Raw genomic sequence first — 17,323 nt, 5'->3', positions numbered from 1 at the left:
TGTGTGTGTGTGTGTGTGTGTGTGTGTGTGTGTGGTGTGTGTGTGTGTGTGTGTGTGGTGTGTGTGTGTGTGTGTGTGTGTGTGTGTGTGGTGTGTGTGTGTGTGTGTGTGTGTGTGTGTGTGTGTGTGTGTGTGTGTGTGTGTGTGTGTGTGGTGTGTGTGTGTGTGTGTGTGTGTGTGTGTGTGTGTATGGGAGGGGGGGTTGTATGTGCACGCACTCGCTCGTGCATGCTCCAGAGAGAAGGAGGGAGGGGGGGGGAGGCACACCCCATCTGTGTACCCTTTACCTACTTTGTGCACTCAGAAAGATAACAGAACTGCACTGCACTTGTGCAGTGCAGTCTTACCACACGTAGCGCGAAGGTGTAGCTTTTCTATCTTCTGATTTGCCACTTCATTTGCAAACTATATATTGATATACTAGCATGCATAATAAAAACGTTTACTGATGGTGATCCTCAAAGATGGCACGTACTTATAATGGGTCGTGGGTAAATGGGTAATGATAAGGGTGGTTGAAGGAAAGACAATAAAAAAAATTGCCAGTCTCGCCCGATGGGCGCAGCATTCACAGCGATAGCCAAGTTTAGCGTTGTGGTTAAACTCCTCGGACGTTGTGCTGACTACACAAGGGTGCAACATGTTGGCGTGACGCCGGATGCAAGGCGACTGCTGCTGGACAGAATGGAGAGCGGCACCGCTACAACGCGCTAGAGAGAAACCAGCGGGCGAGGAGGAAGGGAGGTCGCCACCGCCGGGGGACCTCAAATGCTATAAGTGAAATATCAGATAACGCTAGCTTGACGTTTACTGCTCAGAGCATACATGCCGCAGCACAGCAGGAACGCTAGAGTGTGCGTACAGTGCGTGTGCGTGCATCGCTCATGCCAGCAGCGAAAGGCAGCCGCTGCCCTAACTCCACCACCCAGGTGATTGAGCGATAGCGTTGACGGTGCATCCACCTCGTTTCGTTGTTTTTGCAGCCAAACTCAAGCCACCCCGCTGGAGGCTATCTAACCTTCCGCGCGCGAGACGCGCATGCCCTGTCAGCGGGACAGCACGAGAAAGATGGTGGCGGTGCCCGCGGCAGGAATTAGATTTACTATATATTAAGGTTACTGTACAGTAACTCTAGCGTGAACGCGCCTCGAGCGGCCTCCTCGCCCCTTACTCACCACTTCCTCTAATTCAGCTCTTACTCTTCTCCTCGTCGCTCATGTTAGCCTCTCGAGTTTTATATCACACGTCCTGTGGGTATTCCACACGTTGCGCGAGACCACCATTAAACCATGCAAAGTGGCCAAAGTAGCTAAAGTAAGCTATCGCTTTAATATAAATGCAAGAATGAAACAAGAAAGGAAACTAAGAAAAAAACTGGCAACAATAATAATGTTCAACTACAAATGAATTGAATACAGGAAAGATAAGGCAGGAATGCTCCAGAGCTCTAGGTGGCAAAATAAGAATAAAAAATCGCTAATATTTACACATACAAACAAAAGCATAATTTGCTATCGGTCGTCACAGCCTTACACTGGCAGAATGGAAGGACAGGGGAACCACACAGTCTACGAAACCACACAGGAAATAATAATTCAAAAAAGAATTGAGCATAACTGATGTTAGAAACTATTGGTTTTTAGATAAAAATTTATTCATAATCAAGCATTCACCCAGTCTACTTAATTCGTGCCCTATTTGACTACTGCATGGTCTTACTCGTAGAATCATGAACCAACTAACCAAGCTTCAAGTCCTATCAGTGATATTTATAAGAGGATTGTAAAAGAAGTAAAGGGAAAACAAAGAGAACAGGCATAAGCACTGACACTAAGGAAACGAATTCAGAATTCAATAAAAGAAAAAGCGAAGAACGCGCAGTTTCTCGCCAAGTTGCGTAGCAGTTACAGTCATAGCCACCGCAATATTAAACGCGTTAAGGTTCGCAATGTTACGCCCAGCATCTGGGCCCGTATTCACAAAAATATCTTAAGCTAGAATTGATGCTGGACATATTACTCATAAATGATGCTGGATATATTATCAGCAAAGGTAATCGGATTACGGCAAAGATCACATACGAACGAGAAGCTTCGTGAACTTGCCCCCAGTTCCCGCAGGCATTGACAGTGGCGCGAACAGTTTATGCATCATTCTCCTTTGAAAATTGGGATTCGTGTACACCCATCCGACCTACTCCCAGTATACAGAGTCAACGGCGAGTCGGATAGCACATGTCCGTACCACGGACCAATCCAGTAGGGATCGTACGTATCATAACGACCTGGTCCTCTGTGCGCGGCTGGAAAGCAGGTGCGTGCCTCTGCACGTACGCAGAATTATGGCCGCAAAGTGTTTTCGCGACTTCTTTTGACCCAGCCGCCGTTTCCTCAGCCGCCGTGTTCCTCAAGTAGGTCCCCAAACTTTGTCGGAGCTGGTATTTCTTCCTCAAATATGAGAACCGCGGAGGACTTCGCAACATTGACAAACTATTATTTCTGCAGCGCATACATTTTAACTCGCTTCGGCTACTATGCTGTGAAGCGATTGTTATACTCAAAATCGAGATCGACGTCACAGAGGTACCATAGCATTAGTACGGTTGACATCTGTGTCTACGATGACGACGACGATGGCGCGGATTCAGGCGGAAGGAGCAGTTAATAGTTATAGCTAACAAATACGATGATGACGAGCGGAAATATGAGCAAGGCAGCTGGTGAATTCTTGAGTGCGAGCTTAGTTGCATTCCATATAGGTGAATGGATACGCCTTATTTCTCTGTCCCATCTGTGTCATGGCAGCGTCGGTTTCGTGTAGCACATTCGTGCTGTGGCTGCAACTGGACCGACTATGACAATGACGACAGCGCGAGAAGCGGCGGTATGCGAACTGTCATGGAATCATTCGGCGATTGGGCTAGAAAGTGCCGAAGGGTCGATAGAATAGGTAATACATTGGCCTGGTAAAAGACACGCCAGGATTTAACATTTAGTTACATCCGCTAGAAAGAATAACATATCCTCACTGCTGAAGGAAGTAATAAGAAAGCAGTTATTCGTTGTCGGTGACCAGCAAATCATGTACAAGTAGATACTTGAACGGGGGAAAATGGCTCAGCATTAGGGAGAGCGTTACAAGAGATGCAATAAACTTTGTCCCTACGCACCATTCAACATTTGTGATCAAATCACGATAACATGGGCAAAAACAAAGGCCGCGAATACAACGCACATTGTGCCTTCCCTGTTTGACAGTCCACTAACTCTTTCACCAGAGCTTGAACCATAAGAACAGACACTGACGCTATTGTCGTCATAGTGCCGAGTATAGCGCAGGAATTTGTGGCTGGCATCCTTAAGAAAATGCTGACTGCATAAGGTCTGTTCCATCATTGATTCCTCAAGTTGGATATACTCGAATCTTACATATGAAAAAGTGTTGTCACAAACGTGTCGCCCTACGTTCGACAGACAGACAGACAATGAACTTTATTTGAACCCGAGGAGCTTACGCGGGCGCCCCTATCGGGGACCCGCGGAAGCCGCAGGCCGCGTCCAAGTCAGGGCAGGAACACCGTGATGTTCCGCCCTTTCTTGGGCCCTCTGGATTGCCTGGAGTTGTGTCCCCAACAAGTTTTTTTTTTATTTCTTATTCAGTTGTGCCTGATTCTGAAATTTAGCGTCTGATTCTGATTTTACCGAGTAGAGAGCTGTACGGAGTAAGGATAGTAGTTTTATGGGCTGCATAAACTTGGACACATTCGCTTACTAACTGAATTAACAATTATGGTGTCAGCGCGCACAAGCAAACATGAACAGATCACACTCGATGACCGCACACAACCACTGCCAAAACGCTGGCGTGATCAAGCGCGCCTGCAGCAACGACCGAAGGCTCGTGCGGTCTATCGCTTCAACGGAAACTGAGCGGCGAAAGCAAAGCGCATACAAAGGTAAGAGTTTGTGGAGATCGCTTTCAAGATACGGTGCACGCAACAGCCCTCAGCCGCGCAAAGTACAAGTACGCTGTAGCTCCGGAGGCTCTTGCGTCTAAGTGGGCCGCCGCTCTGCGCAGCTCCAACCTCAAGACACAAGAGTGGGCAGTCCAGCGGGCCCAGCAGGCGGCGAGGAGGCAAGGCCTCAAAGTCCCCTCATGGGAGGCCTGAGCCGGGGTCGTTAAACTTCGCCGGATTTGAATAAAGTTGTTTCCCTCCATCCAAGTACGCTGTAGCTGGCAGAGTAGAAGCCGCATCCCTTCCCTCCCGCCCTGCCATCTCGCTTTCCTCGTTTCACGTGGGAGATTGAGTCAAGAATTCTCCTTGCGCCCAGTCGCAAGATACTCATTTGGTGCCGCAGCTAAACATCGACTGCCCTCCCTCTCTACCATCCCCCCACTGCCTTTCGCACGACGGAAGAAGTCGCGTTTGCTCTCCGAACCCTCAACAAGATCCGAACCCTCAACCTCTGTAGCTACCGATAGCTCCACCTTCAGTCCTTTAGTACTTAATTTTTCTGCCGATTAATTTGCTTTGGTAAACATGGACGCCGCATATCGCTGGGAGCTCGGCCGGGCTCATGTAATGATTCTACCGAAATCCTTGTCCTTATCGCGATTCGTCCATTGTCTGAGCGGCGCTACGTTATTATCCTGATCAGCCAATCGTGATGTGTGGATAAGAGGGATATAATCGAGGGACGAAGCAAGTGTCGTTTGGGCATTTAAGTCACGCGGCATTTGCGTCGTCTCCTAAAATGCAAATATTCACACGCCAACGGCAGTCATAAAACGCCACTCGAATTATTATTTTTTTTCTGAATATCATGCCCAGCAGAACCCAGCACAAAGAGCAAACACGAACCATGGCGTGTCGTGCGCTTACACAAGCTCGCGTGATCCACTATGCACATGATCAAGGCCCCTTCGACGTCACTATGTCAGAAAAAAAGAACCTACGATTTGTCAATTATAGAAAAGACACGTTCGCAACAACGCTTTTGTTACGACGACTAAAACCCTCGCAGAGGGCTGATGCTTTTAGTGGTCGTGAGAAAAGGCTTACACGCTCACACACCGCTCTTAACGCAGCCTTCGTCAACGTCGGCTCTGCGCAATCGCTGGTGAGCCACTTTTATCATCGGCAGTTGAAGTGGAAAAAACAAAGAAAACAGAACTTGTTACGGCTGGTTGCACTGCAGCTTCTATGTCCCATTATCTCGCAGCACGCGCTGTAACGTAGTAGCTCTGTGAAACCACATACACGTGGAACGTCGTTGTCTGTTCATAATGTTACTGCGTATACAGCCAGGTCACGCTGTAGACCGCAATCATGTTTTCAATTTTTTATTTTTACCTATTTTTTTTCTCTCTCTCCTTTCGCATCCCTTTACCCCTTCCCCGGTACAGGGTAGCCAACCGGAGATTACCTCTGGTTAACCTCCCTGTCCTTCCTCTACCTTTCTCTCTCTCTCTCTCTCTCTCCCTCAATTAAGCTTTGTTTTCATATCAGAATGTCGGAATGAATGAATGAATGAATGAATGAATGAATGAATGAATGAATGAATGAATGAATGAATGAATGAATGAATGAACGCTTAATGCCGGTGTGGGCCCCCCTGTCCAGGGGCTAGAATGCCGGAAAATCTATAATATTAGATTTCATAGCTATTGGCATAATTTATTACTTAGGCAGTCGTACACATTAAAGAAGGTAATGTAACTGACAACCATGCTAGTTAGTAATGTTTCATTATCCGTACGGTAACGCAAAACAAGGAAAAGACTCGGACTGTTTTATTCCTTTTCCCCGTCTTGTCTTGCGCTAGCACGCTGACATAAATTGCAAGGTAGTGGGTTCTAAAACATACAAGTATAAAATAAAGGTAATTATGCGTGCGTGTTTGTTTGTTTGTTTGTTTGTTTGTTTGTTTGTTTGTTTGTTTGTTTGTTTGTTTGTTTGTTTGTTTGTTTGTTTGTTTGTTTGTTTGTTTGTTAAGTGGACCCTGAGGTGTGACACGATGGTATGATATTGTTCATCTTAATGAAGGAAAGATGTCAACCAGAGCGAGTGTACTCCAGCCCGCAATAAAGGGCTAAAATCGCCGAGGAGAGCCGCTTGCGTGAGCGGCTTTACCTGCGCGCGCTTTCTTCCCAAGGGAGAGAAATGACGCTCGACATGCACTGTGGGCGATGGTAGCGGCGCAGAGCCACTAACCTCCACAAAGCGACCGGAGCTGCCAGCGCCGGAAACTATCGTTTACTTAGTCTGCAGGCATGAGCTAACTAAGCCCGCAGAATTAAGAAAATTGCGCGTCACCAAAAGATGTCGGCTAGCTTCCGCACAACTAGAGAAGACTAAAGAGACAACATCGACTGCGGAACGTCGGTGCTGCAGGAAAATGCGTGCCACGCTAAAGGCATCAGGTCTCGAGTTGGCGTGCCGTGCTGTGCGCGAGCAGGATCCAGCGCCGTTATTGTTACTGTTGTCAGCCCCAATGCCTCGGCATACCTGTACGCGCGGTCTCAGGCAGAAATTTTTATTGCTTGTTCTCCTTCTTCGGCAACTATTGCGCAGTCTAGAGCAAACCTAGAATGAAGAAAGACGAGTGCAGCAATAAAAAATCTAAATAAAGTAACACAATCCTCTTTACGCGCTGCTTAGGCGAATGTTTTCACTTTATTTATTTTTTTTATGTACAAACGCGGGCATGCAGTTGCACTGCCTTATTTTAGGAGTGCAGAGAGTCACCGTGAGCTCAAACGGCAGCGCATACGCAATCATTCACTTTGCACACACGGCTGGCACGTGGTGGGTGGGAACAGGCATAAAAAACTCCGATATGGTTACAGGAAGTAAAGGGTTGGGGCTCGAAATGAACGAACCAGAAATAAGATAAGAAAGCATAATATTCTGACACGCCCTGCATCCTGCACGCAAAGAGTAACGCGAAAGAATAAGGCCAACGGGAGCGCGCTAAGTGGAGCTTCCGTCCGTCAAGGCGCGGCTAACTAGTAGCCCTAGTAGCCGTAACAATTTTCGGCCGCCGGCTCCCACCGCGAAATGGCCTGCTACAAAGTAGCATTTTCATGTCATGTCATGGACGAATGCAGCAAATTTAGTGGAATATACAGCAACAAATACCGTGCGTGCGTGCGTGTGTGTGTGTGTGTGTGTGTGTGTGTGCGTGTGCGTGTGCGTGTGTGTGTGTGTGTGTGTGTGTGTGTGTGTGTGTGTGTGTGTGTGTGTGTGTGTGTGTGTGTGTGTGTGTGTGTGTCTTCAGCGCTTTATAGATGTCATCCGCGCAAGATTCGTCCCATTGTCGCGATTACGATAGCTAATGCGGAAAAGGGATTTTATTTTATTTTTGCAGCAAGAAGGAACCAAGCTTCTTTATAGAATATGAACCTGGCAGACTAATTATACTCACTCATTCGTCGTTCAAAAAAACCTGTACCGTGATAAAAGACAGAAAGGCTCAGAAAATGGCAATGCTAACAAGGGATTTTACTGCAGTAACAGTCACGGCCAAAAATGGCATGTTTCAGCGTTTGCAGCGTTACTCTTCCTCCTCCTACTGCTGCACCTGAGACATGCCAGGCACGTATTTCCTAATAGTGCGCGGCGTATTAACCTGCTTCTCAGCGATATCACCGTTCTCTATCTGCTCTACTTTTTGAATCTTTGATTGTTCTTGCCTCCGGGAGGCATACACGTAACCGCGTTTGTTGACGTGAGTGAAAGCAATTATTCGTGCGCACTCGATGGAAAGTAATGATCGCAGTACTTGCGTGCATATTCTTCCTTGCTACAGCATATTCTGTACATTAATAGAGCGTAAAAATATTGTCTCTAAAATAAATAAACGGGGCGGTGTGCCACACTTGTGTTCAGTATCATCATTCGTCCCCAAAACAATTATATGTCAGGGCTAATATGAATAGGTGCAGAACGTTTCGGACAGGAAAGCTGGTATGTGCCTCATATTATAGTTGACCAGAGCCCAGAGGTATTCATAGGCGATTCGTACATCTCGAGACAATAAAATAAATTCATCCCAGTTATTTCCTCCGAAAAATTCAGTGTCATTCCACTCTGTAAAGATGAATGACCAGCGGTAGCTGTGTATGTGGTGATGGACCGTTACTCCGGTGAAACGTTCCAAGTTTTCGGGATTTGGGCCACATGGACGGTTCGCATTTCTTTCCGCCTAGCGGTCCTGGCGGGCAGCACGTTTGCGCTTGGCGTCCGCGGCCCGCACATCGTCGGTGGTCTCCTTCCACCGCCACCGCGCCCATTCCCTTTTCTGTTCACGCCTTCGTTCTTGGTAGGTACGCTGTTCTTCTTCAGTCCGTACAACACGCGGCCTACCCATTTCACAGTCAGAGCAGAACTGAGGATATGAGCCTACGTAGAGCATGACGTCAGGAGACAGAAGACACTCAGATTGGTAGGATAGTTTGAATACGCAGGATGGCGTACACGTGTTTGGTGCGAACGTAGACATGGCCGACGCGGGTCAAAGTTTAATATCTGTTCTCCTCAGCTTAATATCTGATACGGGTTGCATTTGGAGCCAAGATATTAAACTTATTTTTGCAAGTTGGCAGAGTGCTTGAAGCCTGCTTCACCTTCGCCGCGGGTCGGCCAGGTATTGCACAATCTTCGGGATCGGCCCACGGCGTTTGGTCTACGGACATCGATCCGCTGGAAACTATTCATATACAGCTTCACTACAATACACGAAAACAACAGCGTGGATGAAATATGCGTGTATCGGATTATTTTGACTTTTAGCATGAGTATACAGCTTCGATAGTTTTCACCTATTTACAGGTTTACGCTATTGCGTTGTGCAACATCAAGCGAGCAAATGATTGTGTAAATAAATCGAACTCAAAAGGAGCGATTTCACACCGAGGTCATACCACTAGTACGTGTAAAGGTAAAGGCTTACAAACCAGCTCCGGCCAGTTGCGCTCCGCGATCACGTTGCTGCGTCTTCCTCCAGCCAACTTGTCCACGTTTCCGCACGCCTTCGTCATCTCTCACAAGTGCTTGTCACACGCTTTACTCGGGGTCCCCTCTTCGTTGGAATCCGAGCTGGTGGGAGAACGAAGGATCGAAACCCGTCTGCCGCAAAAAACGCGAGTTACTTTGAACTTTGTATGTCTGAGGTCAGCACAAAAAAATGGACTAACTTATGGGGCTTAACGTTCCAGGGCACTACATGGACCACAGTGGAGGACTTCTGATTAAGTTTGACCATCTTAGTTTCTTTAACGTGCACCTAAATTGAAGTACACGAGCCGTTTTTTTTTTTTTTTTTTTTTTTGCGTACCACCTTCTCTGGAATGCGGCCGATGCTGCTGCGAACCCGACCAGCGACCTCGTACTCACCTGCGGAACGCCATAGATCTTTTGCATAATGGCGACAACCCAGCTCGCATATTGGGTTCCCGGCACCATCATGAACGATAGACGTGCGGGTAAGCGCAGGACGCGCATAGGAAGTTTCTGGGCCGCTCGGGCTCTGCTACATGACTCATCGCGTTTTCGCCGTGTTCTGACATACACATAGCGTGTTCGCCGCATTCTACATGGCACTGCGAACGCAAGCTTGGTCGCCCGCAACGGGATAGGTGGAATATCTTGGCATATGCTCCGACGCGTGCACCACAAAGGCGTCGTTGACTACTACGAAGCGAAAGCGGCGACACGAAGCCTTGACTGCAAAAGTTACAACTTCTCCCAGTCTTACATCATTCCTGATTCCATCAGAGAAAATTACACGAAAAATAGAGAAGCAAACAAAGAAGTGTGGCATGCTGCTATATCTTATGTATTGCAGTAGCAATACAGCGTGATCATCTAGCCCGGCTGAAGTGGCCTCGGAAGCGCTAGTGTTCGGTCACACGATTGTGTGAGCTTGTCACAACCACTAGTTCCCAGCATATCACCCTTCGTTCAAGAAACGTGACTGATGTCCTCTACGCAGATTTAGGCAAGTGACGAGCCGCTCACGACGGCGCTGTAACTCATGAGTTTAAAAAACGGATAACTAGCCATGTGTGCGCTATATACATTCCTTTTAGTTGCACTTAACTGTTACAATTAGTGTGAAATACAAAAGAGCTGTCGACACGGCCACGAAGCGGCCTGGTTCACAGGTGAAGTCGGTGAATTTTATGCCATATTGAAATGTCCGCACTTACGTACATATGCCCTGCAGCTGCAACTGTACGCGTGGGCACACTGCTCGCATAGTGACACGCAGATGTATGTTAGACACAATATTTACGAAGGCGGCCTACTGATGGGAAACATCTCTTACGAACAAGAAGGTTTGTGATTTCGGACCCAGGTTCCACAATACAAAAAAACTATGACGCTGGAATTGTCTGCATGAGCGAATTTCAGCCAATCCTGATGCTGGACATCTCAGCGAAGGTGGCCGGTCAATGGCAAAGGGCAATTACGAACAAAAAGCTTTGCGAATTTGGCGCCAGGTCCCCTCCCTTGAATAAAAGAGGCGTACATTGCTTTGAGTACAATGTCGACTGCGCCTGATGGTTAACAATATCCCGACCGGACTCGGAAGCTTGCCTGACGAAGCAGCTCAGCGGAGTTCGTGCCTTCGGGGTGTTATTACGCAGCAACGTCAAATCCTAAAAGGGAGGCCTTGCGTTCTCCCGTGCTTGGACGTTTTGAGAAAAAGAGCAGTAGGGGTGGGCGAAAATTCGAAACTTTCGAATAAGGAATCGAATACTGTCCTATTCAATTGGGTGCTCGAATCGAATATTCACTGTTTGATTCGGTCATCGAATGGAATAGTCATGAACTATTCGAAAGTTCAAATAGTTTTCCAATAGTTTCGTATACTTCACGTCGTCGGCTGTACAAGATAAGTTGTCAATTGTACACTCGCAATAAAATGTTGTTTTGAGATGACATTCACCAGTAGGTATTGTTTGATACTATTGATAGATGCAACACCTGTCTCAATTCATCGGATCAAATATAAATACGTTTCACTGCAAAATCATCATCATAATCAGCCTATTTTTATGTCCACTGCAGGACGAAGGACTCTCCCAAAAATCTCCAATTACCTCTGTCTTGCGCTAGCTGATTCCAAGTTGCGCCTGCACATTTCCTCATTTCATCACGCGAAGGCCGGGCGTGGCCTCCGAGACACATGTCCCGCCGGTGCGTGTGAACACTGAGAATCAATACCTCCCTCTTGTGGGCGTTCGTGGCGCAGCACGCGACTGTGTCGGGCAGCTGCGCTTGAGGAACCGGTGTGGTGCGCGCTCTTTTCCGCCCAGCACCGGATAAATTTTACAGTATTCTTTCTTTTTGTTGCAGAGCGCCGTGAACGAGGTTAGGTCCACATTTCTGGGGCGCTATAACGTACAATTATTCCAAACTATTTTGATTCAAATTTCTGCAATCAGCCTCCACGACTGGTCAAAACATTTTTGGGACACTCCCAACTTCGCCTGTCTGTCACGCGACCTCACAAAAACCGCGATAGCTCCCCATCTGATATAACGTGTACACACTGATTATGCATGATTAAACCGCACAAAAGAAAAATAATCATTCCTTATTCGACGCCTTTTCACCATTAGTTCTCTGCTATTGGTCCAATGTTTTCTGGCTACGCCCACTTCGCCTGTCTGTCACGCGACCTCACAAAACCACGAAAACTTACCACGTCAAACTGACGTGTACGCGAAAAAAAAATGCATTAATATGCCAACAAAACTGAAAATTTTTCAAACTCATGAAGTCTAAAAATGTGGGCCTATCGCGATGGTGGCGCAATCTAAATATCTGGACGGAACTCGAGTGCAGTCCAGGGGCGCTATAACGTAAAATGATTCCAAACTGTTTTGATTCCAAACTCCTGACGTCCAATTTACGTAACCATCGACGCAAGCATCGGGCGGTGACCCGCAGCCTTGTCTGAACAACCCAGTCAAACACTCTCCTCGTTTATAGGAGGTCACCTTTCTTCGCTTTCAAAACCAATAACATTGTCTACACTCAGCAGTTTTTCTTATCTAATTGGCTGACAAGATGCGAGGAGGACGCTCTAGTGGAGAGGGTTTTGATGGGGCCGAGCCAGCACGGTGAAAATAGATAACCGTATGAAGAGGGTGGTGCCGGCTTCTCCGTTTGGTCCGCTTCGCCTTACTTAGCTTGCGGTGGCTGGTCGAAAATCGCGGCGGCGTGCAACGGAAGGATAAGAATGCCGCTAAAACGGATCCTCAGCAAGGAAGAGCTGGCAGAGCGATGTCGTATGTATGCCGAAAGGGCTCGATATCGTTTTAATGCCACGCAAAAAGGTTTACCATGCACAAATAAATACATGCTCACCACCAGGTGCGAGTAGCGAGGGCCTGAGCGATCGGTTGGCAGCCATCTTCTATTCCTTTCGGAACGAAGCAGTCTCTGGCTATTCAGAAAATTTTTCAGTTTTGTTCGGCATATTAATGCTTTTTTTTTCGCGTACACGTCACTTTGACGCGGTTAGTTGTCGTTTTGTGAGGTCGCGTGACAGACAGGCGCAGTGGGCGCAGCCCGAAAACATTGGACCAATAGCAGAGGGCTAATGGTGAAAAGGCATCGAATCAGGAATGATGATTTTTCTTTTGTGCGGTCGGTTTAATCATGCATAATCAGTGTGTACACGTTATATCTATCGCTATCGTGGTTTTCGTGACGTCGCGTGACAGACAGGCGAAGTTGGGAGTGGCCAGAAAATGTTTTGACCAATCGTGGAGGCTAATTGCGGAAATTGGAATCAAAACAGTTTGGAATCATGTTACGTTATAGCGCCCCTTGTCGAACAATTGCAAGAATGATATTCGCAATAAATATGGGAGTTGGCCCACAACGCAACTTTTGGTGATATATAGGGCGGGGTTCACACTACCAGAACAGGTTAAGGATGGCTTGCTACGAATTCTTTAATCTAGCTCAGAACATTTTGCCATAAGTTTAGCTGAGAAAGATTTAGTATCGAACTCTTGTGAAGTATTTAATGTCTTATGTAGGCACTGCACAGGGCACGAAGTAGGCGTGACGGGTGCTACTGTGTCCCACGTTGAGATTTCCATAGTGAATTGGCAGGCCCAGCCGTGAACCATTCTGCGATGGCGAGGTAACTTATCCATCACTTTTGCGTAGTCCATCATCACTCTGAAGTCAATTAGAGTATGATTTGCAAAGCGTTTAGCGTGCAAGAAACATTCGCTAAAACGATAGCCGGCCGCTCACAATAGCGAATGACGACGAATTAAGTCCAGCCAATCACAAACACCTCTTACAAAAAGAGCGGTCGGCGAATCCTGCCACTGGTCCCCTACGTTACTGATCTTATTTTAACAAAATGAACAAGCAAAAACATAAACACAGCGCTTCAGGCTTTAGTAGACTAGTGGACTGGTATGTGGAGGCCAATGATTGCTCTCTCATTACATAAAAGTCAACCTGCTGCGTTAGGGACACAGTACACGTTATAACGTTAGCTTCCAAGTCGCACTGCACATGAGGTTGGAAAACATTTCTGTCTGTGATTATAGCCGACGTCATAAAGGCGCCCAAAAGGTTTGAGTCGAATTGAAGACACGAATCCCTATCTAAAAAGATCAAGTTCAAATGCTGAATATAGAGAATTAGGACACGAAACCTAGTGATCTCAAAGCGTTTTCATAGTTACCTTGGCCAAAAGGTCACCAGTATGAGTTTTTCTGCTTTCTCTTCTGGCGCGGTTCCAGCGCAAGTCATGCACGAGATCAGAACCCTATCAAAGCAGCAACGCCGAAGCAACAACCGAGTGAAACCGGCTTCGCAGAGCAGGTAACTGAATGGCGGTGTGTACGGCATGGACACTTGTAGCGTGTGTGTGAGCCCAAAGACACGAAATGCAGCATTCCAGGGAAATAGCCGCCAGCCTAGGGAGACTCTCTTGGGGGGCCGAACAACGACTGCCAATATGGGAGAGGTTGGCCGAGACTTATAAAACCAGGCGCGCCGTAGCCGCTAGAAGTCAGTTGCAAGAACTCCTGGACGTTGGAAACATGCTCACTCAGGTAACCACGCCTGTGAACGATGTAGTTCGACTTACCCGGAGATCCGAATTACTGTACAAATGGTCGTGACCGCGACAGCTACCTTTTTTGTCATACTTTTGGGGTATTTACCCGTCTTTCTATACCTTTGTGTTAATGTGAACGCGGTAACTAAAGAACATCGTAAATATTTTGCCAAAAGTAACGTACTCTGCTGTCTGTTTAGACGTTTTCTCCTTTTCATCAAAGGGACAAGGCACGGACTGAGTGGTGGTTATAGAATATAGGCAGCACATTGTGGTTGCCGTGCTTCTTTCAGTTATGTAGTGTAACCTGTCATGATACTTTAGTTTTATAGTGAATACAATGTTTTGCTAATGAGTCTTGTTTTTGTGTGATGCTCGCGTACTTGTGAATTGTCTATCCTGGTGCTGTTATTCCATAATAATCACTAGTTAATCTGCGACCGAGGCGAGCCAACTGGGGCCTTCTTAATTGTGATCCGTTGCCGAGGTAATTTTTTATTGTTTACTGTTTTTCTTGTAAACCATCACACTTGATATATGCGTGAAGCTCATTTACAAGTGCACATGGTTTGCTGGGCCAGTTGGTGCATGATGACAGTGTGGGGGTTCTAGCAGGCACAGACGCAAGCACAAGAAATAGAAACGCACAGGACAACGCTGGTGTTGTTCTGTGCGTTTCTATTTTTTGTGCTTGGCGTCTGTACCTGCTGGAACCCCCACACTGTCTCATTTACAAATCCATTTTTTTAAACACCCGGTACATGTACCCGCCAGGTGAGTTTAATGTTACCGTTAGTCTATAGTCCATTCGGTCGCAAGTTGCGGTCATAAGCAAGGAGTCAAACGCTGTTTAAACGCTAAAACTTTATTACATTTGACGCGCAGTTCTCGTCAGCCAAGCTGCATATGCGCTGCTCTGGTTTAATATTAAGTAAGCGCGGACCTTTGCAATATGAGACAAACCTTCCAAAATGTCGAAATTTCTTGCCGTGCGTGCATGGCATGGTGCGACTAATGTAGATGAGAACGCAAATGACAAAAGAAAAGGCTGAGCAAGCTTTAAATTTGTCGTTTGACAACTGCAACACTTTGGGGCTATTGATAACTGTTAAGGTGAACTTGGCTAGAAACGAATTGCGATCGAAAATAGCAGCCAGCCACTCGCAGTGCGTATATTATTTCTACACTGTTCGTTGAATGACTTATGTGATTTGGGTTTCGCCACTAACTGTCATGACCTGCACGCGTAATTTGTTCGTTTTCGCATTGAAGTTGCGTCGCAGAGTCTCGTTGCTCTGCGAATCATCGCGAGGGATTGAATTCAACATTTGGCCGGCTTCGCGCTTATTGGTGAAAACGGAAGCTTTATAATTATGGGTCTTCCGTGCTATGAATATGTGGCACTCCTCGTTTCGTGAACCCCTTTAACAGCCGACACGCGTGTCAGCGCGCGCGCTCTGGAGGGAAGTGAGTGTGCTTGCATAGTTATAAACTTCGGCCGTGGTGCTTATTTTTGGGGCTTCCAGGTTGTCGTCTTCCTAGGCGTCGCAGTCGTCGCTTTTGGGGGTTACGCTGGAGGACACCATGGCGGATCCAGCAAAACATACAGAAAACAAGATGTAAGTGCGGCGACCATTAATGCGCCTCATGTTACGGTAGATGACTCTAAAGGTTTGCTCATATAAGCACTTTATTGGCGCCTATCTCGTTCTTCATTTTTACATGATATTTGATACCGCATGATAGCTCTTGACGTGAAGCCACGTTTCCTGTACGGTACATCAGTACACTGTTATGCTTCACTTCCAAATTAGTAAAAATCCCAGTTTCTCGGATACGCAAACGACAAGTGAACGTGTCTTGCTTATTTAGAAAATATAAATAAAACAAAAAAAAACATGCTTACAGAATGGTGCGCCTGAAGGCCAGTTCATAAGGCTTTTTGGCAAGCAACGACAGTACGGTTAACCGTTCGGACACTGGTTAATTTAGCATTTTTCAGTTTCTCATCTACACTCTCAAAAATAATAAGTGCTACCACAAAGCCGACGCCGCGTAGAACGGGAACCCAATAACCACGACGAGCGCGTGGCAGGTTCTATTCTATGTATTTGTCTTGCACAAGTATTCTTTAAATCACGTCCAACGAGAAGATTTTCATCTTTGCATCCCTGCCGCATATTTGTCTTTAAAATATTTCCCATCAGGACTACGGACACTACCGGTTCGGCTACGACATCGTCAACGGTTACGGCGCCGTCAACGGCCGCCACGAAGCAGGACACGCGTACGGCCCCGTGCACGGTTCCTACTACCTCGGCGACATCGACGGCCGCCACCGGCAGGTCCATTACGTGGCCGACAAGCTCGGGTTCCGCGCCGTCGTCAAGACCAACGAACCTGGAACTAAGACCAGCCTCCCCGCCGCTGCGCCCTATTTAAGTGCCCACGGCAAAAGTGTTCCGGCCTACGGGCGCGCTGGATACGGTGGATACGGATACGGCGGTCACGGCTACGGCGGTTACGGATACGGTGGATATGGATACGGTAGACACGGTTACTACGGATAAGCCATTTACCTGAAAAACATCGTAATCGATAGGTGAAGAACTTGCACCTTTTCAACAATTCCATGCATGCTACTGGCCCTACTTTGGAAAGTTCCTGTGCCACCCAAAGTAAAATAAACGGCTTGAATATAGAGTCTGTGTTCAAATTGCAAGAAAACAAACTCATATGCGTGTGGAGAGATAGAGGTCAGTGTTGTGCTCTGTAAACAGTTTGCGATGAGGATAGCGCACGTTTTTGTTGTCATTATTAATCACGTAAATAATACAAACATCACAAAGAGAAACAAAAGTGGGCTAGCAGTTGTCTACTAAAAGGGTCACTACGTCCACCAGCTTGCGGCGGAAAAAAAGAGAAATAGAGAAGAAGGGAATAAAGGAATAAATAAAAGATGCAGATCCCAAGCGCTGTGGGAATCTATGTAAGCGGAGCTTTCTTTGCTGTTTCCGTTTATTGGCGGTGCTTGGCGGTGATGTTGGCGGCATAGATATGGAAGATAGGAAGAAGGGGAGGAAAGAAAGAGAAAGATAAAATAAAAGAAATAGTCTCTGAGTTACAAACGAATTCTAGAAAAGTAAGGAGGGCGTGATATGTCTGATCGCGTCGAGACGCACAACCACTGGAGTGCAAACATTCGTCTAATGTCGTAC

The 17,323-nt window shown here is 46.9% G+C and overlaps 1 protein-coding gene and 1 pseudogene across 1 annotated transcript; both read left to right on the top strand.

The window, feature by feature from the left end:
* Positions 1 to 8,502: 8,502 nt before the first annotated feature.
* LOC119437845 (U2 spliceosomal RNA) lies at positions 8,503 to 8,682 on the top strand (annotated as a pseudogene).
* Positions 8,683 to 14,055: 5,373 nt separating this feature from the next.
* Positions 14,056 to 16,978, top strand: LOC119460519 (adult-specific rigid cuticular protein 15.7-like). The gene is made up of 3 exons (XM_037721478.2): positions 14,056 to 14,100; positions 15,632 to 15,724; positions 16,313 to 16,978. The coding sequence occupies exons 1-3, from the start codon at positions 14,089 to 14,091 to the stop codon at positions 16,673 to 16,675; spliced, it is 468 nt and encodes a 155-aa protein (XP_037577406.1). The 5' UTR covers positions 14,056 to 14,088; the 3' UTR covers positions 16,676 to 16,978.
* The last annotated feature ends 345 nt before the right edge of the window (positions 16,979 to 17,323 follow it).

This window comes from Dermacentor silvarum, chromosome 1 (assembly GCF_013339745.2).
Source record: "Dermacentor silvarum isolate Dsil-2018 chromosome 1, BIME_Dsil_1.4, whole genome shotgun sequence".
NCBI classification, from domain to species: domain Eukaryota; kingdom Metazoa; phylum Arthropoda; class Arachnida; order Ixodida; family Ixodidae; genus Dermacentor; species Dermacentor silvarum.
This window is presented reverse-complemented; position numbering and strand designations above follow the sequence as displayed.

What these genes read in the sequence shown, in the direction of transcription:
- LOC119460519 (XM_037721478.2), top strand. An exon ending in AAACATACAGAAAACAAGAT is followed by an intron (nt 15,725 to 16,312) that starts GTAAGTGCGGCG and finishes ATTTCCCATCAG; the next exon opens with GACTACGGACACTACCGGTT.